This window comes from Schistocerca americana, chromosome X (assembly GCF_021461395.2).
Source record: "Schistocerca americana isolate TAMUIC-IGC-003095 chromosome X, iqSchAmer2.1, whole genome shotgun sequence".
In the NCBI taxonomy this organism is placed as follows: Eukaryota; Metazoa; Arthropoda; class Insecta; order Orthoptera; family Acrididae; genus Schistocerca; species Schistocerca americana.
In genome coordinates, this window is record NC_060130.1 from 899,639,633 (window position 1) to 899,665,869 (window position 26,237).

The following is a 26,237-nucleotide window of genomic DNA, read 5'->3' on the forward strand; positions in this document are numbered from 1 at the left end:
TCGCCTCGGGTAGTTGGCGTTCAGGTAGTTACGGACAGATAAGTGCCAATGTGGTGGCGCTCCATCCTGCTGAAATTGTGGAATTTGCAGCTCTCTGCTAGCTCTGCGAGTCGATTTTCCTGGGCTGTGAACAAATGCTTTCTGGATGCGTGCTACATTTTCATCACTCGTTCTCGGCCGTCCAGAACTTTTCCCTTTGGACAAACACCCATTCTCTGTAAACTGTTTATACCAACGTTTAATACACCACCTATCAGGAGGTTTAACACCATACTTCGTTCGAAATGCACGCTGAACAACTGTCGTCGATTCACTTCTGCTGTACTCAATAACACAAAAAGCTTTCTGTTGAGCGGTTGCCATCTTAGCATCAACTGACGCTGACGCCTAGTCAACAGCGCCTCAAGCGAACAAATGTACAACTAAATGAAACTTTATAGCTCCCTTAATTCGCCGACAGATAGTGCTTAGCTCTGCCTTTTGTCGTTGCAGAGTTTTAAATTCCTAAAGTTGTGGTATTCTTTTTGAATCACCCTGTATATGTCCTCCAGAATGTGGCAACAAAAATTACCCCTGCGGAGGCGACGAATTAATGGTGTTCGGCTTTCATTTTCCAGGAGTGCATTTACCCAGCTGCAGCCCATCTACCTCCCTTGCATTTTCATAATAGCCATAATAAAATCTTAAACTCTGGTGTGTTTTCTAATTTATGTGTTTCTTTTCCTCCATTGCTCGCTGGACAATCCTCAACTTTTTTAATGGTTTTCACATTAAGTCTGTCTTGCTTTCATGAGTCAAAACTGGCAGGACATGCTGATTCTAAGCTTTTGCTTTGAGAGACATCAGAAGCACGGTTTTGAAACCTGTATTTAGTTTCAAGGATATTGTACTTTGCTTGTTCTGTGCAGTCCATCCAGTCACTGTTCTGAACAAGCAAACTTGTCAACTGATTCTAGGACTTCATTGCTAATGTATTCTGTTTCCATCTCAATTTATTGGTTAAGCATTGTAATTTTTGAAAGTCTCTTCAGGTTTGCTGCCGGAGCCTAAAATCAACTCAGTTCGATGTTTCGACGATCCAACTGGTCACCGTCTTCAGGAGAATGCTGCTTCTGCTGATGAGGCCCACTGAGAACTTATGCCAGGCTGCGAAACAACGTCCTATATAGGCCACCATACAGTACATGGCGCATGCACCGCCCATCACGGTTGCTGCCCCCAAGACGGGGAGGTGGCGCCGCCCTTAGTAGAACACTGGCGGCGGCGATATATTGCACTCAGGGCCGCACCGAAGAACGTTCTTTTTTGATGTGGGATAGTACAGGATTCCACTTCCTGCCAAGAGTAAACCCAATGTATCTGTTGATTAACTTATCCACCAACCTAATTTCAAGTGCCTCTTCATAGACACTGTTCCAAAAACCGGAAGTGTTGGCAACTATCTCAGTTTCGTCAAATTTCATACCGTGTCCCTCATTTAAGCAATGTTTTGCTGCTACTGCTGATTTTTCCGTCTGGTGTAGCTTCATATGACAGCAATGTTCCACACACCTGTCATGAATTGTGTGAATCGAACGGCCAATGTAAGCATTCCCACATTGACACGGAATTTTGTATACTCCGGGTTTCCTAGGCCCCAAATCGTCTTTCACACAGCCAAGTAATTCCCTAATCTTAGAAGGTGGAAGAGACACACTCTTAATATTAAAATTCCGTGAAATTCTTCCAGTCTTATACAATATCCCTCCAGCATAAGGAAGAAGGGCCACCTACCTATGTTCCTCTTCATGCGCCTCCAGTGATGGTCCATACTCCATAGCCCGATGAATATGCTGCTCAGAGTATCCATTTTCCTTAAAAACAGCCATAAAATGTGCAAGTTCTTAGGTTAAGTTGTCCTAGTCAGAAATGGCATATGCTCTGCGTACCAAAGTCCTAAGGATGCCACTGCATTTGTGTGGTGGATGACAACTGGTAGAATGCAGATTCCGATCTGTGTGCATCAGCTTTTGGTGAACATTATGATCCAAAGTACCATCTGGTTTTTTATAAACCATAATGTCTGAAAATGGAACCATTCCATCACTTTCAACCTTCATGGTAAATTTAATGTGGGGATGAAGACAGTTGAAGTGGTCCAAAACTCTTTTAAGAGCATCACGTCCATGGGGTCAGATGAAGAAGGTATCATCCACACATCTCCAGAAGCACATTAGTTGCAAAGCCGAAATCCTCAGTACCATATCCTCGAAGTCCTCCATAAATAAACTGGCAAATATGGGTGATAAAGGACTGCCCATAGCCACCCCGTTGTTATGTTAAAAAATATTGCCATTTAATAAAAAATTAGTGGATGTCAGCACATGATGACAAATCTTCACCAACTCATCATCCAGTTTTCCACTGATCAAACTAAGGGACTCTTCCAGAAGGACTCGTATAAACAGAGATACCGCGTCAAACTCGCTGATCTGAAGTACCCAGCCTCAAAGATTTGTCGCCCAATGAAATCCACTGAATTCGAGGTATGGTGTTCACACTTGCCAACATATGGACTGAGAAGAGATGATAAATATTTCGCTAGGTTATAAGTGGGTGCACTCAAATTACTAGCAATAGGGCATAGAGGAACCCCTTCCTTATGCAACTTCGGCAGACCATACAACCCAGACAACGCCAGCACCAGGTTGAAGTTTCTTACATAAATCTTTCGACAACGGACTCCTTGTGCTTAATCCTTTTTGTGGGGCACTCGATAGACTCCTGTACGCCGGGTCGTTGAGTTGTAAATCCATTTTTAGGGCATAATCATCCAACGTTGCTACAACCATGGCATTCCCCTTGTCAGTTGGTAAAACTACTACATCATCATCATTCCTAAGGGAACGAATGACTGCTCTGTCTCTGTGGAAGAGATGTTATCAATTTTGTATGATTTTTCTGGCCTGGCTTCAAACTTGCTCTAATAAGTTCTCTGATTAGTTGTTGAAGTTTTTGTGTTCTAGTGTCAAACAACACAGTGTCATCAGGAAAATGAAGGTGTGTTAGTTATGCCTTACTCCTAAGTTCTCCCAGTTCAAGGATCTCAAAACTTACTGTAAGATTACTTGGAATAGTTTTGGTGATATCGGCATCTTCTTATCTGACTCCTCTTTCCCTGTGCTCATGTATAGTTGTACCATTGATATATATATACTTCGGTTTATTAACATAGGTTGAGTAGATGGTTTGTTTCATAAGGGCTATCAGAAAAAAATGTTGAAACTGTTCAACTCTTGCTTTGATAAGATTTTCCGTACTGGAAATAATGTTGGTCTTCATGATCATAAATTGTGACAATGAATGGATGTATGTATGTGTAATTTCAGAGCTCAGTCAGTCTCTTCAGGTGTCAGTTTTGTTGAGGGGGTACGATCGCTGGTAAAGCTGTTGAGAGGAAATCTCTTAAGAGCTTTACCTTGTACCACATTGCAAGAATGTTGTAGCAATTACTTCTTAATTTTTTTAAACAGAATAATGGTGCAAATTTTTGCCTAATGAAGTAACAACTGGCAAATAGCACATCACATGTTGGCAACAATTTATACTTGACAAATTACTTGATTTGTAGGTTTGGTTTCTCACAGTAATCTCAAAGGTTGACAGGGTGTATACACTCTGGGACATCCGGGAAAAACCCTGAAATTTTTCATTATATTAGACTTGAGTTAAATTTTTGTAATTTTGACTGGTAAGAAGTGATGAACAGCAAAATATGTCAAAGGCTTTAGGATGAAGACTATGGAATACTTAATAACAATAAACTGCTGCCAGCGAGTGTGACATCACAACTGTTTACATAAAGTATGTTTGAGCAGTTGCCCACAGGCTCACTTGCGTGCGCAGTTGAGTTGCGTATGGGTAGTACCTTCTCCCTCTTCCAACTACTTGACGTGTGGCTGTTAGCTGTATCAGCAGTAGCAACAAGCAGCCAGATGCTATCCAGAAAAACTTCTCTGACTCGCCCAAGCTGCCAAAGATTGCCGCATGTGCATAGCAGTCTGGGTTGTAGTGGGGAGGGGGTTAGTTTCCACGTAAGCAGCGTTCATGTTTAGTGATTTTGCTGTTTCGTGTTTGTTTATATGTTTCACATCAAATGAAATCAAAACAGGTGTATGTGGGTGAGAGTTTAAAGTGAATTAAAATACATTCACATAACTATGAAGGCTAACATATGTTGTTAGTTTTCTGGTTTTATTTTATTTCCATGGTTTTGTCAGTCAGTTGCTTTGCAGAACAATGAAGCTATTTTTGTCAGTTTGCTAAATAAGTGTGGCTTTTCACGCTATTGGCTAGTTTCAACCATTCACTGAATTTAAAGTGCACATTTTCATCTTCTGGAACATATGGCAGTATGCAATCATATACAACCGCTCACTTGATTAAAGGTCTGTTCCTAAAGACTTGAAAGCAGCACAGGTCACACCAATATTCAAGAAAGGAAATAGGAGTAACCCATTGAATTACAGTCCCATACCACTGACCTCAATTTGCAGTAGGATTTTGGAGCGTATGCTGTACTCTAACATTATGAATCACCTTGAAGAAAATAACTTGTTGATACATGACCAACACAGATTCAGAAAATATCATTCTTGTGCAACGCAGCTAGCTCTTTATTCCCAAGAAGTAGTGAGTGCTGTCAACAAGGGATCTCAGATCGATTCCATATTCCTAGATTTCCAGAAGGCTTTTGGTACCGTTTCTCACAAGCGACTATTAATCAAATTGCGTGCATATAGAGTATCGTGTCAGTTGTGTGGCTGGATTCGTGATTTCCTCTGAGGTGTCACAGTTCGTAGTGATAGACTGTAAATCGTCAAGAACAGAAGTGATATCTGGCATTCCCCAAGGTAGTGTCATAGGCCTTCTGCTGTTCCTGATTTACATAAATGATCTTGGTGATAATCTGAGTAGCCCCCTTAGATTGTTTGCAGATGACGCTGTAATTTACTGTCTAGTAAAATAATCGGACGATCAATTACAAAATGATGTAGAGAAAATTTCTGTATGGAGTGAAAAGTGGCAATTGGCACTAAACAAAGAAAAGCACGAGATCATCCATATGGGTACTAAAAGAAATCTGATAAATTTTGGGTATGTGGTAAATCGCACAAATCTAAGGGCTGTCAATTCGACTAAATACCTAGGAATTACAATTATGAGCAACTTAAATTGGAAAGACCACATAGATAATATTGTGGGGAAGGTGAAACAATGACTGCGCTTTGTTGGCAGAACACTTAGAAGGTGCGACAAACCCACTAAAGAGACAACCTACATTACACTTGTCCGTCGTCTGCTGGAATATTGCTGCGCGGTGTGGGATCCTTACCTGGTACGTTTGATGGAGGACATCAAAAAAGTACAAAGAAGGGCAGCTGGTTTCGTATTATTGCACAGTAGGGGTGAGTGTATCACTGATATGATACGCGAGTTGGGTTGCCAGTCAGTGAAACAAAGGTTGTTTTCTTTGCGGCAAGATCTATTTAAGAAATTTGTCACCAACTTTCTCTTCCGAATGGGAAAATATTTTGTTGACACCCACCTACGTAGGGAGAAATGATCACCATAATAAGAGAAATCAGAGCTCAAATGGAAAGATTTAGGTGTTCCTTTTTCCCACGCGCCATTTGAGAGTGGAATGGTAAAGTAGTAGTATGAAAATGGTTCAATGAACAGTCTGCCAGGCACTTAAGTGTGAATTGCAGAGTAACGATGTAGATGTAGATAAAGAACCAAACATGAGATAATACAGTACTGGTACTTCAAGAAAATTTGTGTCCCGGAAACTGCAATGAAATCTTAATATCAGGTTGAGGCCTACTTCATTGTGAATCTGGACATATGAATGTGCTCTTTAAGCCAAATTATCCATTTTAGCATGGTGTACGAAATTCTGATGATTTTTTTTTTCTTTTTCTTTTTTCTTTTATGTTTTTCTGTTTCTTTTATGATGTCATGTAAGATCTCTTAATACTATGTGTATGAACATATGGGCTTCTTAAATCATCGTAGCTGCCCATGCACAGTAAGGCCTGTTTTCTGGCCCTCTCTAGCAACTGCTGAAACGAAGCCATTTCTAACAGGTCGTGGGAAAATATTGTGAATGGTGCTTTGAAAAGCATTAGTTTCAAAGTAAGTTTCCTTTTACGCAAGATGTATTAAGTTACATTTGCGAATATGCAAAGAATTTCTTAAATCGCAGAGCATTTGATTCTCATTTAAAACTTAAAACATTGTGGACTAGGCACTTAGAAGAATTTTGAGCCCAGAAGACCAGAAATTGTCATTATTTAAAACCTTATTGGCACATTTGTGTGATGTATCTTAAAGTGCAACACATGCAAAAAAGACCGATATTATATGTGAAAGCTTAGCTTTTCTTGTAGCTTGTTAATCCTAAAGACCAATATTGTATGTGAAAGGTTAACTTTCCGTGTAGCTGCACTATGTGTATTAATTTAAATCATTAACTTTTTGTATTTGTGTGTTCACTCCAATTAACAGTGATGTTGCTATTGGCTGACTGTCATGTGTCCTATGCTCTAAATATCTGTTGTCATTGGCTGGCAAGGTCACGTGACAGGAGCTATGACTGGCTTACAAAAGTGAGTTTCAATCTTGATTTCAATGCTTCAAAAACTAACGTGATGTTTTGAACCTGTACTATCGTAATACAAATACAAAAATATGCAGTGTATCATAATATAAAAATATGCAGTGTAAATGTTGCTACACATCAAAGCTTTCCAAAACTTTTATTCTTGCCGAGTTTTTTTGTCCTCTGAAGTTCCACACTGGTGTATAAAACATTTATCATTCAAAGGATTGATAGTTTTACAGCTCCAAGGGAAAGTATACTGTCACATATCATGGAAAAAAAAAATATATATATATATATATAGTGAGAAGTAGTAAAGAATGTGGTAGAATTCATCAACTTTGAGTAATAACGCTAACAAGCACCATTAAAAAGTATATATATTGTATATATTTCGTACAATAATGCGTATTTTAACCATGAAAGTAATGGGACCCTCATGGGAATACAGGACTTTTGGGTGGGCATTTTCGTGTTCTTAATGTTGTCAAAAGCACTAAAAACTTGAGAATTTGAGCCCAAAGTAGGGACATTAATATAAATACAGAATGCATTATGTATAAAGTGCTACGATAAATTTGTTGGCTCGGTATGTAGTGGCATTTCATCACAACAAAACAATCACATTTCAACCTAACGTAGACCTTGGTTTACACTACAGACCAGTCAGTCACCTGAACTTTTACATCAAAATTAATAAATAAAATGTCATTGGTGGTATCACTGATAAAAGCAGATTGCCACTACCACTAACTTCACTATGCTCTGTTTCTTGTACTTCCTGCCATTTACCTTCATAGTTGTAATGTTGCATATTCTCAGTAATTGAGCGTATGTGTACATTCATTAATTTTGATCTTATTTCCACAGAATTCGACTTGAGGCAACAAAGCCACCAAAAAGCATTGAAGAAGATTCAGAAAGCGAAGAAGATAGTGAAGATGAAACTGATGAAATGAAAGGTAATACTTGACAAAGCACTTTTCGATACTACAAGAATTCAAAATGGATACATTGTGTTTTTGTAGTAATTGTATTTTGTGTGTTCCACTGTCAGTAGTCTGCCTGCTGGTAGTGTGCATGAAACAAGGGGGAAATACATATTCAGCAGTACAGTAATTCTAGTGCATTTGCTCAAATAAGTATATCCGTGATGGTATAAACAGATATATTTGACTGTGCCCAGGGTAAATTGACAGGATTTTTTGTGTAATTGGTTTCCTAATATTATATTTATATTCAATTTAAGGCATTGCATCAGATAGTTCCATGAACATTAATGATCAGTTCACTCAGAAAAGTGTATAAATTTGTTAATAATTTGCACAGATTGTTTTCAGTGTGTAGTTCAAATTCTTCTAGGTTTTTAGTGGCATTTCATCATTATTGTGGTTTGCAGATTAAATTTCACTCTAGTCTCCTAGGCAGAAGAAAAAATGATGAATCAGGTTGCGGTCAACATATCCTGTGATTATGTGATGACTAGGTACCTGAAAAAATTAACATTTGGTACAAATACAAATATAGATTCAAATTCTGCCCCAGAATGCAAAAATGTGAAATTACTAGGGTGTGCTGAAAAGTAAGGCCTCCGAATTTTTTAATTTGAGAACTCTTTAGGCTTTTAAATTAAAAAAAAAAAAAAAAAAAAAACTTTCTTAATATTCTACACCTTTATCAAAATAGTCGCCAGGGCGACGAACACATTTGGCACAAAGAAATACCGGATTACTGATACCATCAGTGTAGAGTGGCTGACTTCACTAATGAAGCCACAACCTTACCTCTGCTTGCACTGCTTCATCACTGTCAAAGAGAAGTCCTCGAAGGTGTTCTTTAAGTTTTGGAAACAGATGAAAATTGAATTGGGCCAAGTCAGGACTGTATGGAGGATGATCGATGAAAGTGAACCCAAGGCACCAGATTGTTGCAGTTGTCGTGGCACTCATGTGTGGTCTGGCAGTGTTGTGCCGAAGGAGAGGGTGCTCCATGTGTAGGACACACTCTTTGAATTAGTGTTTTCAATTTTTTTTTTTTTTTTTTTTTTTTTTTTTTTTTTTTTTTTTTTTGGGGGTGGGGGAGGGGGGGGTGGTTGTCATGCAGTGACATAGTTACATACCACCTTGTTACCCACTTAAATTCAGAGTCCTCTTGTGTCAGAGGATTGCTACTTGTCAGTGAAGCAGGAAAGTCAACAGAGTAATATGCATGCCTTGTAATACCTCAGCCGATATTGAAAAGTGAATAAAAAAACTCTGAGGCATTACTTTCTAACATGCCCTCGTACCTAATAAATGCTATTTGATTGTGAATTGTATCCAGATGAACTATTTTTGTCAGAGTGTGTGAAATATGTTTTTCTGCATAAACATGGTGTCCCAGGGGGAATGGTTAATATTCAGGAATATGTCAGGAATGATCCGAAGCAAAACAGTCTAGTAAACATGGGCTCTACCTCTTCTACTAAAAAAGTGCTCATAGCTCTTCATGCATTTTAGACCCATGTGTACTAGACTTTTTGCTCGAAATGATGATTTCTGCCATATCACTGATATTTACCAATATCAGCGATATTGAGCAATTTTCAGTCACTGGTATTTGCACATCATCTCAACAAATTAGGCAAGAAAATGTGCTTAATAACATACTTATAAAATAAAAAGCTGCATGAATGCGGCGACGTATTTGTGTGCTCAGTACTCCAATTGTCTGTGGTTCAGATGGTGCTATAAAACACACACTGCATAGGGCAATACAGGACTCAGCTGCAGACTTAACGTCTTGGAACAAAGAAATGTATAGTTCGCCTGCTAGCTAAAATTCGAAAGTTGGTACAGTCTGGACACTTTTGGGTTCTGGATGTTTTGAACTGTGGTTGCATCAAATACCAGTAGAGGTTGGGTCTGAACTACAAAGTTCAACACTGCTGACCTCAACAATCAATAGTGTAGTAGCAGTTACTGATAGCTGAGTATTGTACATTGGTGGTTGTTTTCTTATTTTGAAATGATTCTATCATGGACTTCGATTACAATCTTCATCACACCAGAAGGGGTCGGTGAGCCCTATGACCTTTCGGCAGTTCGGCTATTGCAGTAACACACAATATGTGTGTAAGGTGGCTGCCCTGCAGGAGGGAGGCACAGCTTCTTTCCCCCCACTGCCCCTCTGGTGGTCCTAATGCTAGTTTATTTACACTTGGGGCTGGCAGCCAGTTTATAGGATCTAATACAGTGATGGGAAAACAAAACCTGTCAACATATTTCAACAGTGTCAAAATCTTCCCCTAACTTATGAATAGTTACTTTCGATTCTACTTCTATGCTAAATACCTTATCAATTCTTCCTGTAGCGATGTCAGTTGTGGGTCTCCCGCTATTAATGCCAATGAAAGATTGAAATCAATATTCTGCAAAGTTTGTAATCATTGAAGTGGGTGGGAAAAGAAAAATGTGGAGGAACACCTTAAATCAGCAAAGATTATGTTCACCAGTGGGAAAAGACTGCTGGTTCTCAACAAACTATCATTTGTTCAAAGCATAAATAGAGCCAAAAGAAGAAAACAAGCAATGATAATTTCAGAAAAAAATTGTTGAAGTTTTGGCAAAACCAAATATTCCAGTCAAAAAGCACTAAGGCTTCATCTTCAGGCATGTAGCATGGCAACCTTTTAAGTTTGGATGTCTCATCATTTACAGACAAAACATTTTAAGTGTGAATTTTGCCAAAAGATGATGCTCCAGTTTTCAGGTCCCAAGTAGTGCTACTGTTATTGACACTGTGGATAGCTGATAATTTTGTCTTTGAGTAGATAAAATGTTTCAGTAATACATAGTAAGAATGGTACTCCAGTTTTGAGTGTGGTTTTTGCAAACATTAGCCCAGAATTAATTTGCTTGTGTCAACTTAGTGCAGGGTAATTTAGATCAAAGACCAAAATGAGAAATTGTTTGTACAAGATTTACTAAATGATTTGCACAGTTTGGATTGGTTATCTTAAGAGATACAGTTCAACAATCAAAATTTTGAAAATGTTTTTTGGTGGGAAGATATGACCTGCAGTTTCTGCTAGTTGGAGTAGGAAGTTGAGGTCATTAAAGCATAGGATTTTTTGGTTGATGTATTCCCAGTCCACTTGAAGTAGACATAAAATTCCAGATTCAGGTACAACCAGTGGTGGATGTAGTGGAGAAGAACTGATTGGTCCATTGGCAGACATTACAAGTGACATTGATGTATGGAATAAAATTTCTCCAGATAATCTGTTGTTGTTTTGTTTTTATTTTTTTATTTAAAATCTGAAAGATGGGATTGAAATGTGCCTTACAATGAGAGGCCAGACCAAGTATCACCAATTTTGATTGGCTTCAGCATACTGTATGGGATTACTTGAAAGAAACTCCTGTGAAAGGCTTTAGGTTGCTGTTCTTCTGTTTATGAAAAGTAACAGGGGTCAAAAATTGCTATAGGATCCATTTTGACCTCAATGAAATCATTAGATCGCTCATAAATAAGAAAATTCTAGTTATATGTATCAGGTCCACAACCTGTTAGTGTCAGTGATTGTTGAATGGTAGTAATTTCGATCTGTTGCAGATAGATTTGCTAATTGGGGCTGTTGCGAAGTAGTGCAAGCCTTGCATTCACATGTCAGCTTCCATGCCCATGGATTGTGAATCACTTTTTATGCATTACTATTAACTTCTTGGCAGGGGAATGAAAGTAGTTGTGAAATCTATGTTTATCATTAAAAAAAACTTCTGAACAAGGAAAAAAAATCAGTGTATATCCATATGAACATTGATAACGTTTGTTGATCCCCATTGCAGACTGGATTTTGTGTGGATTTCTGAATTTCTCACAAAATATATCATCATGTTTTAGGGAATATCAAGATGGGAGCTATAAAGCATGACATACTTATTGGTAATCTCTCATCACCCCCCCCCACCCCTACCTACCTCTCTCTCTCTCTCTCTCTCTCTCTCTCTCTCTCTCTCTCTCATTTGGGAGGACGACGGTTCAATCCTGCGACCGGCCATCCTGCTTTAGGTTTTCCGTGATTTCCCTAAATCGCTCCAGGAAAATGCCGGGATGGTTCCTTTGAAAGGGCACGGCCTGCTTCCTTCCCCGTCCTTCCCTTATTCAATGAGACTGATGACCTTGCAGTTTGGTCTCTTCCCCCAAACAACCCAACCCAACCCTCTCTCTCATTATCTTAGATCCCGTGTCAGGGCAAGCCTTCTCAGTGCATCAAATGGTACTCACTATTGGAGGGAAAACAGATAAATCCTCTACACCAAACACAGTTGATGACATGTCAACTTTGTGTGAACTCCTGGAACAGACCGCTAACTGTGCATAAAGTTTGCACCCTTATGCTTGGTTATGCAGTTCTCTAAATGTTTCAAGAACTGTGCAGCAGTTTCATAATTTCTGAAGTTCTTAACTTGATGAGAGAAGAAAGTCACACGATTGGCAGAGGGATGTACACTTCTGCCAGAATGACTGGTTCTATAAACCTGCTGACTTGGGTTGTCCAGAAATATGGAATTATAGGTAACTATATCAATTTGCCCATTCAGTTTTCTGCTATTTCCCTATAAAGTACTCCAGGCAAATATTGGGGTGGTTCCTTTGGAAGGGCACAGCCAATTTCTGTCCCATCCATGAAACAATCAGAGCTCATGCTCTCTAATGTCATTGTTCAGGGTGTATACGCCACGGGACAACCGGGAAATAAGGGAGAAACCCGGGAGTTTTTCATCTGGGATAAAACTGGGAATATTTAAGAATTCTGGGAATTTTTCATTGCTTCAGTTTTCAGTTAAGTTTTCGTAATTTTTACTAGTAAGAACTGTCACTAACAAAGAATATTACTGTATCCAGTAACTGCAGGATAATACTGCAGCAATAATATATCAACAAGAGAGAAAACAAACAAAATCAAAGTTGCAAAGGAAATGCGCCATTTACAGTAACAAAACAGTGCACACACAAGCGTCTGCCAACAACAAAGTGTGTCAAAGGTTCTAGGACAAAGACTATGCAGTACTTCATAACAACAAACTCTTTCTGATGAGTGTGACGCCACAACTGTTTACATTAGGTTAGTTTGAGCAATTACCAGCAGACTGAGGTGCAGTTGAGTCTCCTATGAGCGGTAACTTCTCCCGCTTCTGGCTACTTAAAGTGTGGCTGTTAGCTATATTGACAGTAACAAGCAGCAGCCATATGCTACCAGGAAAATTTTTTGTCATACCAAAGCTGACAGATTCGCGCATGCGCAGAGCCATATGAGTTTTAGATGGGAGGGGTAGTCTCCACGTGGCCTGTGTTTGCGTTTATTGATTTTCTGTTCCCTCTTAATTTACAGCTCTCATGTCAAATGAACACAAAACAGATATCTGTAGCAGGGAACTATCAAGTGAATTAAAATACATTCACATAATTACAGAAGGCTAAAATGTGTTATTAATTTCAGTTTTCTTATTTCCACATTTTTGGCAATTGAGCATTAATCCCCTTGCAGGACAATGAAGTTATTTTTGTCGGTTTGCTAAAGAAATTTGGCTTTTATTAATCTTTTCTGCTGATGCATTCAATTTATGTGAAACAGTGTTTCATTCTGTATTCCCTGCTACTTTCAACTGTTTGCTAAGTTTCAAGTGCACGTTTTCATCTTCTGGCACATATGGCATTATGCCATAATGAAGAACAAAACATGAGAGATATTATTTCATGTTTTGTTCTTTATTATGGCATAATAGCAGTGGTGGTATTCCAAGAAAATTTACATCCCGAAAACCACACTGAAAGCTTAATATCAGGTTGGAGTGTGCTTCATTGTGAATTTGGACGTAAGAATGTGCACTTTAAGTCAAATTATGCATTTTCCTATGGTTTGCAAATTTCTGATGCTCTTGGCGTATCCTCTTGTTAAGATTACACATACAAGCATATGGGCTTCCTACGTCATCATGGATGTGTACACACAGTAACGCCTATTTTCTGGCGCTCTCTAGCAACTGCTGTTTGTAACAGGTAGCAGGAAAACATTGCGAGTGGATGCTATGTGTGAGAATGTTCGATGAATTTCTTAAATCGCAGGGCATTTTATTCTCATTTAAAACTTAACACTGTGAGGACCAGCCACTTAAAAGAATGTTGTTAGCTTTTCTTGTAACAACACCATGTGTATTAATTTAAACCATTAACTTTTTCTATTTGTGTGTTCATGGTACTTAAGTGTTGTTGCTATTGGGTGACTACATCATGTGCCCTATGCTCTGAATACCTGGTATCATCGACTGGCGAGATCATGTGACGAGCTATGATTGACTTACAAAATCGCATTGCAATCTCGATTTCAATGCTTCGGAAATGACGTGCTAGTTTTGGCGGAATTCAAATTTATACTTTCATAATACATGTTGCTGCACATCAAAGATCTTTCAAATTTTGTAAGTGCCAGAAAGTTCTAAGATGGTGTATAAAACCTTAACCATTGGAAAGGTTGATAATTTTTACAGTTCAGAGGGAAAGCATACTGTCACTTAACATAGAAAAAGTGCATTTTCACCCGGAAAATTCGGGGAAAAACCCAGAAATTTTTTCCTTGTCCATATGTACACCTTTTTGTCGACAGGACGCTAAATCCACTCCTTCCTTCCTTCCTTTTTGTAAGTGGTAGTGATCAATCTGCAGAATTTCTCGTGCTAAGGAGTAAAAAAAAAGTATGAAGTGATTCGAACCCATGCGCACAGAAGCAGTAAAGAACTGCATGCTAGCCTGATGATGCCATTTGGTCAGTGCTTCAGTTAGCAAGGGATTTCCACCTGAAGTACATCTGCAGTGGATCAGAATCATTAATTATTTGAAATCTTGAAGCTTGTTAGATTGTGAACCTGATAATAAAAATAAAATTTCTGTGTTATTGAGTACTCTGATTCCATCTGCTCTGAAACATATTGTTACTCACGATCTTGGACCTTAGTTATTTTTAATGGGACTGTAATTACCTAAACATTTGCTCAAGTGTCACTTTATAGCAGTACCATATTGAAATTGGTGGTTCGCAAAGTCTGGCTCTTCTTGTTAGACAGTTTTGTCAGTACTATTCCAAAGAGTTCATGGCTTCATTAACTGAAGAAACAAATGTCTCTGTAAACCATGACATAGAAAAATGTGAATCAAAATAATAGGGCAGTCCTCTGATTGGAGGAATACACACATTTATAAAATTGTTGTTTCTGAAGTTTTGCTGTACTTAGGCCCTTGATTTATTGCATCAGTATAACCTTAATGCTGTAAAAATTTTCATTTCATTATCAGGTTCTAAATAGAAAAGAATTAAACTGTTATCAATGTCTCTGACAACTCAGTGCAGGATTAATGGCTCCCACCCCAAAATACACTAGCTTTAGACCATTTCAGTATCCCTGTTAGTAGTAATCATTTTCAGGGCAGTACTCTTTTGTGGTAAATCGGTGACTTTGTGATGCAGGTGCCTATTTCCCAGTCAGTATATAAAAACAAATATGGTTTGAAACTTTATGAACTGTATGAAGCTAATTTGGCTTGTGAGATGAAACTCTGCTGTGGCAAGTCAGAGGAAAAGGCAGAGATCAGTAATGTATTTGATTTTTCTTTTAAAACTCCCAGGAACCAAGGGTGTGTGATATTTATGGATGATTTTAACAAACCTGTCATAGACTTATAAAATGTTTGGGTCATTACATATCAGGAAGGATAACTCAAAAATGTTAGTTTCTATTAAACTGAAGAAGTCTGTGACACCATGGGAAATAAATAACATTGCTGTTTCAGAATAGGAAGCCAAAGGGATGTTTCCTCTCTTTATAAGATGTTTCATACTGAAATGATAGTTCATTATAAAAAATCACAAAAATCTTTGAAACCCAATACAGTCAGTGACATACCCAACATTGATAAGTCCGATCAAATGTTGTATTATTCACCTATTTGAAAAATTAATAGCACTTGTTCTGTATGTTATTGATATTTCTTCACAGAGTGTACGTACCTTCCACCTGAAAACAACTTCAACCTCTATGAAGTTTATATTTAAAATGGTCTTGGGAAATCGTTGGTCAAATGCGAACAGTAGACTGGATTAAGAAACCAACTTACCATACAGAAGAGGTGTTTGGCTGTGAATTAGCAATAACAAGAAATTCAGTGGTAGAAGAAAGTTTAGATATACCATTTTAATATTATTTTTTTACCGGGACAGATAAAATAGTTAAGTAGAAGCATTTTTTCCATCTACTAAGATACTCAAGGCATGTAAATTTTGAGCTTTTGTTAGTTTCTGAGTGTGATTTGTAGGTGCAAAAACACATTTAGAGTTAAATATTAGTTACCGCCAATGGTGAGATTGTTGAGTATGGCATAATTTTTAATTGCCAATTGATATGTTGAATTCTGTTGCCAGAGATGATGATGATGATGATGATGATGATGATGATGATGTGACTCATTAATATTTAATTAGATTTTACACTGTTCATTTCACATCTACATAAAAATACCTGAAGTGCCTCTAAAAGCATATGTCAGAACGGATGGCTTACAAAGGCACTGAAATATGAAAATAACTTTATTGGTACCCTCTTAGTACAAACATGATAAATATTTTCAGTGTGCAAACAGGAAAAAGCCAACAGTTGCTCTTATCTCTTACATGTATACTCACAAGCCAGTGTGCTGTGAATGACGGAGTGTAATCTTTACTAATAATAGGCATTGTCTATCCTATTCTACTAGCATATGGTGTAGAAGTAACTGTGTGTCACCCTATGCAAGATATGTCAAAGACAGCAGAATTGATGTACAGTATACGTCAAATATTGTTCATCTAAATTCATTCAATGTGGGCTTAAAAGAATTTTGCCTGGCTTTAAACTATTCCTATTTTATTTCACATCTTCAGACTGCTCTTATTTTATTTCACCAAGCATCTCAGACTTGTGTGTGAGCTATACTGATTTGTTAAAATCTTGACAGTGTGTCTGAATTCCTCTGATGCATCCTACCAGACCTACTTGATAAGGACTGAGCTTTATTATTGTTGTTATTATTATTATTATTATTATTTCTGTTAGAGGTGCTACACGCTTTGAGAATCCTACCATGAAATCGAAGTCTTCCATTGGTCTTCCGTGGTACAGGTTTCGTGAATTCATTCTGTTTCGTGGTTTTGAGCAAGAATGTGTAATGCTGAACAGATGGTACTCACATTACAAAGAACAGCAGTTCAACTACCATCCAGCCATTGTGATTTAAGTTTTCCATAGTCTTCAATAACTTTACATACATGGATGGTTACTTTGAGAGTAACAACCAAATTCTTTTCCATCTTAGCCAAAATTTGCATTTGTGCTCTATCTCTGATGACTTAGTTCCCAACATAATGTTAAATACTAATTATTCTTCTTTCTATTTCATGTAGTTTCCCATTTATTTAAACTTTATGGCAATATTCAGCAATAGAATTAGTGGCAAACTTCTTGGAACCTTTTGTATTCCTTTATTTATGAGCATTATTATGTATTTACCCACATTTAAAGAGAACTGCCTGTAAGTACATCAATTGGAAATGCTATAGTCACTGCATCTCCGTATCATTCAGTGACTGATACTTTTCTGTAGACAATAGCATCCTCGGTGGACAATCTGAGAGTGCTAGTGACCCTATCCGATAAATTGTTTATTTGTATTGAGAACATTAGAGCTGCTATTATCCGTACTTGCAGAATTTGATGATTCACCCAAGTTTATTTGCAAGATATTCTGCAGAGAAAAAAATGAGCTGTTGTTTCACAAGAGTGCTAGTTCCTGGACCCTTCATAATTTTTTTAGAAGAATCTTTTTATCAACCGGTATCATAATGTTAAATAGTTCAGAATATGTTTTACGATCTGTCAGCACACTGAAATTGTGGGTTTTGTAATTCTATTGATGCATTCATATACCAGTTTCATATTTTAGATTGTTGTACAGTGGAGCATAAATAGAGCTTTTGGATATCACATCACGTGTACGAATATTTTTTTTATCATCGCTAAGAACTCATATGTTATTGTGGACAATCATTCAGTTATTGTTTTATGAATTTCAGTTCACTATTGTATTCACAAAGTTAATATATATTTTCTTGCGTTACAGCCAAGCGTGTGGCATTTGAAAGCAAACGAAAAGCTCACTACAATGAGTATTATGCTGTAAAGCTTGCTCGGAAGCTGATGGAGCAAGAGGAAGAGGTTGAAGAAGATGATTACTGTGAGCATGATGAAGCAGTAGAAATGGAGGAGGATGATAAACATGCACAACAAACGACTGAGAACAGTGCCAGTGCTTCAAATATGAACTGTGTCACAGTACCTGCAGCAACAGGACATTGCAGTTAAATCTTTCTGGATTGTGTTACTAACTGGATCTTATTTAAAACATTACAGACTGGTGTTCATCTGTGTCCATTAAGTTTAATTTATCAAAAGAAACAATACTTTTCCCCCTTCCCAAATGACAAAACTGATCAGTAAAAGTATAACATTGGTTTTTGACATTAATTGCTAAATGTGAATGCACAATTAAATGCAGCTAAAAATTTTAATATATATATATGTATGTATGTATCAGATGTAAAAACCCTTCAGTATTTTGTCCAATATAGGGCATATATATGTGTGAGATTTGAAAAGTGGAAGCTGGAATTCTTTTAGAACTGAAATCTTTTTTTTTTTCCGGTAGATTAATGCTTAAGTTCGTAACAAAACTGAGGTTACTTAGGAAAAAATTAGGGAAATTTGAAGTCTGAGGATTGGTGGGCTGTCACTTACCAGATGAACATGTGGCAGAGCTGATAAAAATCTACTGAAGAAATTGTTAGAAGGGTTTAGAGAGATGATGTTGAAGGTAGAATTATGGCTGAAAGGACAGTTTTTTGTTTAAAGACTTTTGAAAGAGTTATTCTCACATATGAGAATACACAAATAAAATGCCTTTATTTTCCTATGCAGTTATTTTTTTCCCCACACATATATGGCAGCATTGAAGTCTGTCAAGCTCTTTATTTTTATTTTACCTAGCAAATTAAAATTTGTATTTGGGTGCTATCTTTATATATAATAGCTTCAGTTCACTGGTCAGTGACAGTTTGCTCCTACCTTTGGACTGCAAGGAAATTTTGTCAGTCGTGATTTGTGTCATATAGCATGTACCATTCCTAAGCTTCCCAGTGTGATAGATTTATTGCTAGTGCAAACAGTTATGTTCGTGATCTGTTTTCATAGGGATGAAATGCATCATGCTACATTCCTGTAACCACTGGTAAGAAATTTGTAAATACATTTCTTTATTATATTGTGGATATGTTGTAAGATGTTATTCTTAATTGTATAAAGTACTGAAATGCAAATTCTTATTTTTTCTGAAATATTTTGTTTCATATTTCTGATATATAAAAAAGATATTTCACCCTGACAAAGTTCCTTATTAATTGTGTACCCCCACCCCCTGAGTTGTGTAAGACACACATCATCCTGGGACTAGTTTGTCATCTATGCATTAAAATCGTTTCTTTGTAGTCCCATTGTTTGCAGAAAAGGTAGGTTTTTTTTTTTTCCCCCCCCTCTCCTCATAGTGCAGGAGGCATATTTGTATGAACACCACTTGGATGCAGAACAAAAGTTTAAACTGATCTTGACTTTTCCTGTTCATTTTCATGCAGTGTACTGTACTCAAAACACTGGTTATTCTCTTCAAACAAATACAATCCTACCCAACCTGTTTTTCACAATAAACATTACAGAAATCTTTAAAGTTAATAATTTCTTTGCAGATGTTAGCAACCAAAATGAAAAGTAGTTTATCCCTGCATTTTTGTTGTGAAATAAAATACTGATCTTTCTTAATGCGAACACATTGAGTGTAACACCATTGCACAGAGAAACTCAATGGTGAGTATTGTACACACATTTCAGTCTGTAATAGTTTCATTGTAATGAGGAAAGGAACTCTGATGTATGTTATTGGTGATGAAGCTTTTAGGGAAGGTAGGGGAGAGAGTGCTCTGTGAGAACAGTGGGTGCAAGAACATCTAACTAGCATTGCTTTTATATTTGATTTGCTTAACATGTAAAGTAATGGTGAATGTTATGCCATGAAGGAAATATTCAGTAATGCTACCTTCTTACCAAGATTAAAAATTTATTACATTTTCTTTCATTTAAATAAAGAACTTGCACTTTAGGTTATTAATAATGGTGTTTACAGTGTTAGCTAACATCTTTAAGTTGTGACACTGAAAAGATGGCCATGGTCAGTGACACAGTTTATAAAATATGGAATTTCCATAGCTAATTTATTGTTTATATGCATAAATATACACCAAGTTGGAGTGAGAAAAGAGCATTCCAATTTGCAGTTAGACAATTGATATGGCCTACTGCATGTATGTGTTGGAGAGTAGCCTTCCTCCTCTTTTTTGAAGAAAGCAGATAATAGCAGACCTGTGGGAAAGTTAGATTGAAGTACAAAAAAAATTTGTACTTTTTGTGGAAGTATTACAAGAAAATTTCACATTTGTGTGAATTATGTAGTACCAAAAGAGAGATCTCAAACATTTTGCAGTGTTAACTGGTGTTTTAATGTTGCTGTTTTCTAAGTCGTCAAGACGTTAATTAAAATGTAGTAAGAATACAAAGTTAATTTTTCTTCTGATATTTAAAAAAAAAATCTTATCAATGCTATTAAACCAAAACTTTGAGAGAAAAATTTTGAAAATGTAGCAATTCTTATGGCTTTTCCAGAACACTGCAACTTTTGTGACGTGTGAAATCAAAATATGGGGTCCTTCACATGTCATTTGTTGCTGCAGTGAAAGGAAATAATGTGCATTGTGCTAGATAGTGTATTACATATTCATACATAAGCTCGCCAGATAAAATAAGTTGCCCCATTGGATACTTTGGAGAGTTGTAGTTTGCATATCACTGATACCAGTTAATCGTGACTTTTCACATTGAAGTGTTATTTTTATGTGAATAGGTTATATGGAATTGGCACAATAAAATAGGTCAACATGGAGACGCGACGGAAAGGAGGTATTTTGGATGCTCCCACTGTGAATTAAGTTTCCTTATTTGTTGGTAAATCAACACACCGCCCAATTTGACTACAAGGAGTGACGTTACCTAGCCATGTAACATAGCATAAGGACACTGGCCATAAAAAATCCTAATTGACAGGGTCTAGAGAAGAGAGTAACGCCATCTCAGTGACAATCTGATTCAAACCCAACAGGAATTGCTGCTTAAGTGTTAGCAGGTCCGTCTTGGCCAGTTTCCAAGTGAACACTGTGAAGTATGTGTATGCAGACTGAAGTGATGAATGAAAATTTTTACCAAGGCTGGGATTCGAACCCAGGTCTCCTGCTCACTAGGCAGATGTGCTAACCACTACGCCACCCTGGCACAGTTGCTTTGCACAACTGCGTGGACAACCATAGCGTGTCTCCTTCCTCAATCCAAATTCCCATTCACTCCTCAGCCTACTTGGGTTTTACCTTAAACTCGAACAGCATTTCAGAGGCTCCTCCATCTGTATTAGAATAGCACAATGCCTACAGCATGCAATGAACATTTGAGTCTCATCATGGGTGTGTGTAATTGTGTGTGTACTTTCACTAGAGAAAGACAAAGAGCTCAAAAGATAGCAACACAAAACAGTATTTATACTATGTGCCACATGCCAGCTACAGGTGAGTGATTACCTTTCCTTTATTTTATGTACATACCTTGTAAAAGAACACTGGTCATAGCAGCATAGAGCTGCAAGCCATTAATGAGCCAAAGAAACTGGTTGCCAGGACGTTGGTAGTGTGGTGCAGTGTCATAATTTTGTCTCATTTTAAATTATGCAAAGAGTTCAATGCACTGATGGCCCACTGAAGTGGTTAGTCTGTAGTGTGTAATTCATGTTACCAAGTACCACACAAGGATATAGAGAGTTGCAGACAGGTACAATGAAAAGACTGTTAAACATTTTAGCTTTCAGACAACAAAAAAGTTCTTCAGAAATAGAAAATGCACATAGTCTGGTTGCTTGTAAAACAGTTGGGCCGCATACAGCCATGTGGGTACATTTTCTGTTTCTGAAAGAGGACTTTTTTGTCCAAAAGCTTAACTGTCTGGCAGTCTTTTCATTGTGCCTGTTTGCAACTCACTGCCTCCCATGTGATGAATAACACACAACCCTTTTCATACTATTCTTAGTCTTGTTTGATTCACATTGCGTCATGTTCTGGGTTGATTTTTGTACCACAGCTTAATCTTTTATTAGGTTATTGTGAACATGAGTTAGGAAGTTACTAGCAGACTTGGTGAGAGTTGTCCTGCAACCATGTTTACAGTGTTACTAGAAAAATTCTTCTGTACTGTACCACAGTTCCGCAATGATGGTGTGTACATGCTCTCAATATGCCACACTTAGCTGAGAGCTGTCTCCGCGTTATCCAATAAGTTTCTATGGTGTGTACATCAGCCCAGTTCTAATGAGTCTCATCAGTTGCCATGTTTCTCCTGCTCGCTAGGTAGATGCGTTAACCTCTATGCCACCCAGGCACAGTGGCTTTTAACAACTGCACAAACTACCCTAGCATGCCTCCCTCCTCAGTCCAAATGCCTGTGCACACAGCCCACTTGGTATTCACTATAAACTCAAACAGCATTACAGAGGCTCTTCAACTGTATTGGAATAGCACCTCGGCACTTACTGCATACGATGGACATTTGAGTCTCACTGTGAGTGTGTTTAATCTGTTGCCAGTGATGTTCAAGTTGTAGGATACTCTTAGCAGTGCCAGTTGTGTTGACAGAGTGGTGCGGTTTATTGCCCAACGAATTTTTAGCAGTTTTGAAACGATTGCCGTGAAGTGTTTCCTTCAGTTTAGAAATCGAGTTGAACTTACTAGGGCTTAAGTCAGGAGTGCAGTAGATTGTATAGAACTTAGCAGCCCCATCAGTCAAACAAATCAGTAACAGGTTGCACTGTACGTGCTTCAGCATTGTCCTGCAAAATGATCAGGTCCTGCAGAAAGTGTCATCACGTCTGTCTCTAAGCTGGTCGTAGGTTGTGTTCAAAAAATGAACAGCTTAGAGACAGAAGTGATGACACTTTCTGCAGGACCTGACCATCATTTTGCAGGACAATGCTCAAGCACATACAACTAGCACTGCTAAGAGTATTCTCCGACTTCCACACTGCTGGCAACGGGCTGTGCTCAATGCTGGTGACTACTTTGAAGGTCAGTAAAACTTTGAAACACGTATTTTGTAGGAGCTGTAGATAAATAGTTGCCACTATTAAAGTTCCAACCCTCATATGAGGCACTGAGAGCAAGAGTGGACTAACCCACATTTGTTGCCTTGTTAAGTTACTTGCATGAAATGATGCCTATGTGAAGTATAAAAACCCTACAAAACCACACATTTAAATTCTGTATGGTAAATGTAGATGAGGGGCCAATTACTACTTTTTGCGCTGAGCCTTTGTCACGTTTTCATGGAGCAATAATGGACTAAGATTCATTAGTCCACTGCTGCACCGACAGCAGTTCCCTAAACCAAATCCAGCGTTCGCTACGTGCAGTCGTGCCCAGTGTGATGCAACGATGTTGCCCTCTGTAGTAGTTGCTCTCACAGTATTCACGTCACTCTGCATTGATTCACATCCTGGAATCACGTAGTACAGTTGTAGTGTGTTGGTTGGGTGATAGTTGTTGAAGTTACAATGATGGATGAAAACACACAACCTAAAACTATAGAGGAACAAATTACAAGGTATGTTGGTGTGTGTTATCGTATTGTGTATCGATAATACGAAAATATTGAGTCCCGTATGTTTGACATTGAACTTCACAGATATGTTTCAATCGGAGGAGGGAGGTGGCGATCAAGAACGTGATAGAGAGCAGCTCGATGTTAACGATGGTTTGGAAATGTCCTCAGTACCAGGACCATTTGCATCATCATCCCTGATAATGTGAACAGTATGAAAGGCAAAAAGCATTTGAGGAATGAGAAAGATTGAAAACGGAATGTAAGAAATCAGACGAGCCAAAGGGGAAGAATATGTAAATGGTAAGGGCAAGATCACACCTCAAAAAGAATGCCGAATGGGACCATGTTCTTGGATGAAGCAATGCCACCTAAAGATAAATGCAGCCAGGCAGTGTAAAATATTTAATGATTATTAAGGATTGGCGAACTTAGATTTGCAATTGGTCTTTCTAATTAACAGTATCCGTTTTTGTAAAACATCATGAATGTATATAACATACCTTTCTCAACGGGAAAATAAAAGGCAATACATTTTGCCTGTTATTCATGGTAATGATGTGAAAGTGTGCAAACCATTTTTTTCAGCACACATTAGCAGTATATGCAGGTTGAATGGATAGAATATTGAAGCAGAAATGTTAGCTTTACTGCTACACTTGACTGACGAGGACGATATGAATTTGCCAACAAAACACTGTCAGATAGAATAGCTGAAGTGTTTTGTTGACTAATTTCCAGCATATGGAAGTCACTATGCCATACACAAATTGAGTAGAAAGTATTTGGCACTTGATATAGTATCAGTATGTATTCATTATATTGCAAAGAAACAGTGAACCCAGCATTTGATCATATATTTCGTAAAACCTTCAATGAACAGTTTCTTTCCATCCATCGTCGTTCTCATACCATTGCTTGGCAGTGCCCTCCAAGTAGAAAAATACGTTAGCCAGACACACGGTGTCATCCCATTTGTTAAATTTTGCTATACGCTCATATACCTTCAGCCACTTGTTTCGATCTTGTCCAGTGTCAACAGAGAACCCGGAAGGATGTCTCATGTGGTGGCACACAGTTGCCGGTTCAGATTCATGTAAGAAATGTGATTCTTTCTAGATCAAAATAGTGACCTTACCAAGTGACAGTTCATTCATCTTGCAGAAAGACAAACATTTGAGGATTGCTGTGTGTGCACGTAAAGGCTTGCAGAACGATACTTTGCTTGCTAAACCAAATGATAATGTTACAGTTATAACATTTGACCTGATGAAAACTTCGCTTACACCCGTATTGTCAACAGGGGTATGCTACTACAAAACGCAAATGTGGACCTATTGCCTCGGTATTCATAACGTAGGGAATGATGATGGTCACATGTTTCTTTGGAACAAGTTGATAGCATCTAGAGGTCCTCAGGAGATTGGCTCATATTTGTTGTACTATGTGAACCATTTTGTGAAATCTTCCTGGTTAATTATGTACTCGGATCAGTGTGGAGGTCAAAATAGGAATATTAAACTCTCACTTATGTGCCAGCAAATAGTTTCCAATTCTATTTACATAGTAAATGAAATTGATCACAAATTTGTAGTCAGTGGTCATTCATATTTACCTTGTGATCAAGATTTTGGCATGATTGAAAAACAAAAGTATTTTTAAAATCTTTACATTCTAGAAAACTGGAATGAGATTATTGAGGCTGCTAGGAAGAAAAAGTCTTTCAAATTAGTTAACATGGGTAAAGACTTTTTTCAACAATAACGCTTGAAAGGAATATTACAAACTGCAAAATATCGGTTGATCAAACCAAAGTAGAGTGGTTCAGGATTCAGTGGCTACAATTTGTGGAAAAGCTGCCTTTTGATGTACTTTCTAAATATTCCAATGAAACACTTAATGTATTTAATAAAGTCGATGTGTCCAAAAAGACATCAACTCATAAGGAGAAGGTAATGCAATGAGTGAACTGAAGAAGAAAGATTTACTGAGTCTAATGGACTTAAGTTCACCATGATTTTTATAAGAACCTGATGGCAGCTGTTGACAAGCCTGCAAATATGTTGCCTGTATCATATCTTGATGGGCAACGGCCTTGCCACAGTGGATACACCGGTTCCCATGAGATCACCACAGTTAAGCGCTGTTGGGCGTGGCCGGCGCTTGGATGAGTGACCATCCAGCCGCCATGCACTCAGCCTCGTGATGCCAATTGAGGAGCTACTCGACCGAATAGTAGTGGCTCCGGTCAAAGGAAACCATCATAACGACAGGAAGAGCGGTGTGCTGACCACACGCCCCTCCTATCCGCATCCTCACCTGAGGATGATACAGCGGTCGGATGGTCCCGATGGGCCGCTTGCGGCCTGAAGACGGAGTGCTTTATCATATCTTGATACTGAAGATTATGATGTGCAATAACAGTTTCTGGAAACCTTTGTGGTTGTTGTAATTGCATTATTTCATTACACCGTTTCTTAAAGCTTTTCAATGCTGTAAACAAACTATAGATCTTTTTCCTCTACAATAGTCTATAAAAAACAATAACTATATGTATTCTCACTATTTTGTAGCTATTTCAATGAATATGTTGTATTTCATTCCTCATTGTATTTGCTTGTTCATTTGTTTCATGTACATACTTTACTTTCTTTTCCAATGATGATGTTTTCATACTTGGATTGCAAAGTACACAATCTAAAATATGTTTTAATCCAAAAGTAAATGGAAAT

General features: G+C 37.9%; 1 protein-coding gene and 1 non-coding gene across 2 annotated transcripts in view; one reads left to right on the top strand and one right to left on the bottom strand.

Moving 5' to 3' along the window:
* The window catches only part of LOC124555373 (protein phosphatase inhibitor 2-like), a 35,110-nt gene extending 16,007 nt beyond the window's left edge, over positions 1–19,103 (top strand). Inside the window, exons 3-4 of the mRNA XM_047129262.1 lie at positions 7,514–7,605; positions 17,834–19,103. Coding sequence (XP_046985218.1) covers positions 7,514–7,605; positions 17,834–18,075 — 334 coding nt within the window. The 3' untranslated portion in view covers positions 18,076–19,103. The remainder of the gene's footprint in view (positions 1–7,513; positions 7,606–17,833) is intronic.
* Positions 19,104–21,069: 1,966 nt separating this feature from the next.
* Positions 21,070–21,141, bottom strand: Trnat-agu. The gene has a single exon. It is a non-coding gene; the product is annotated as a tRNA-Thr (tRNA).
* Between the last annotated feature and the right edge of the window lie 5,096 nt (positions 21,142–26,237).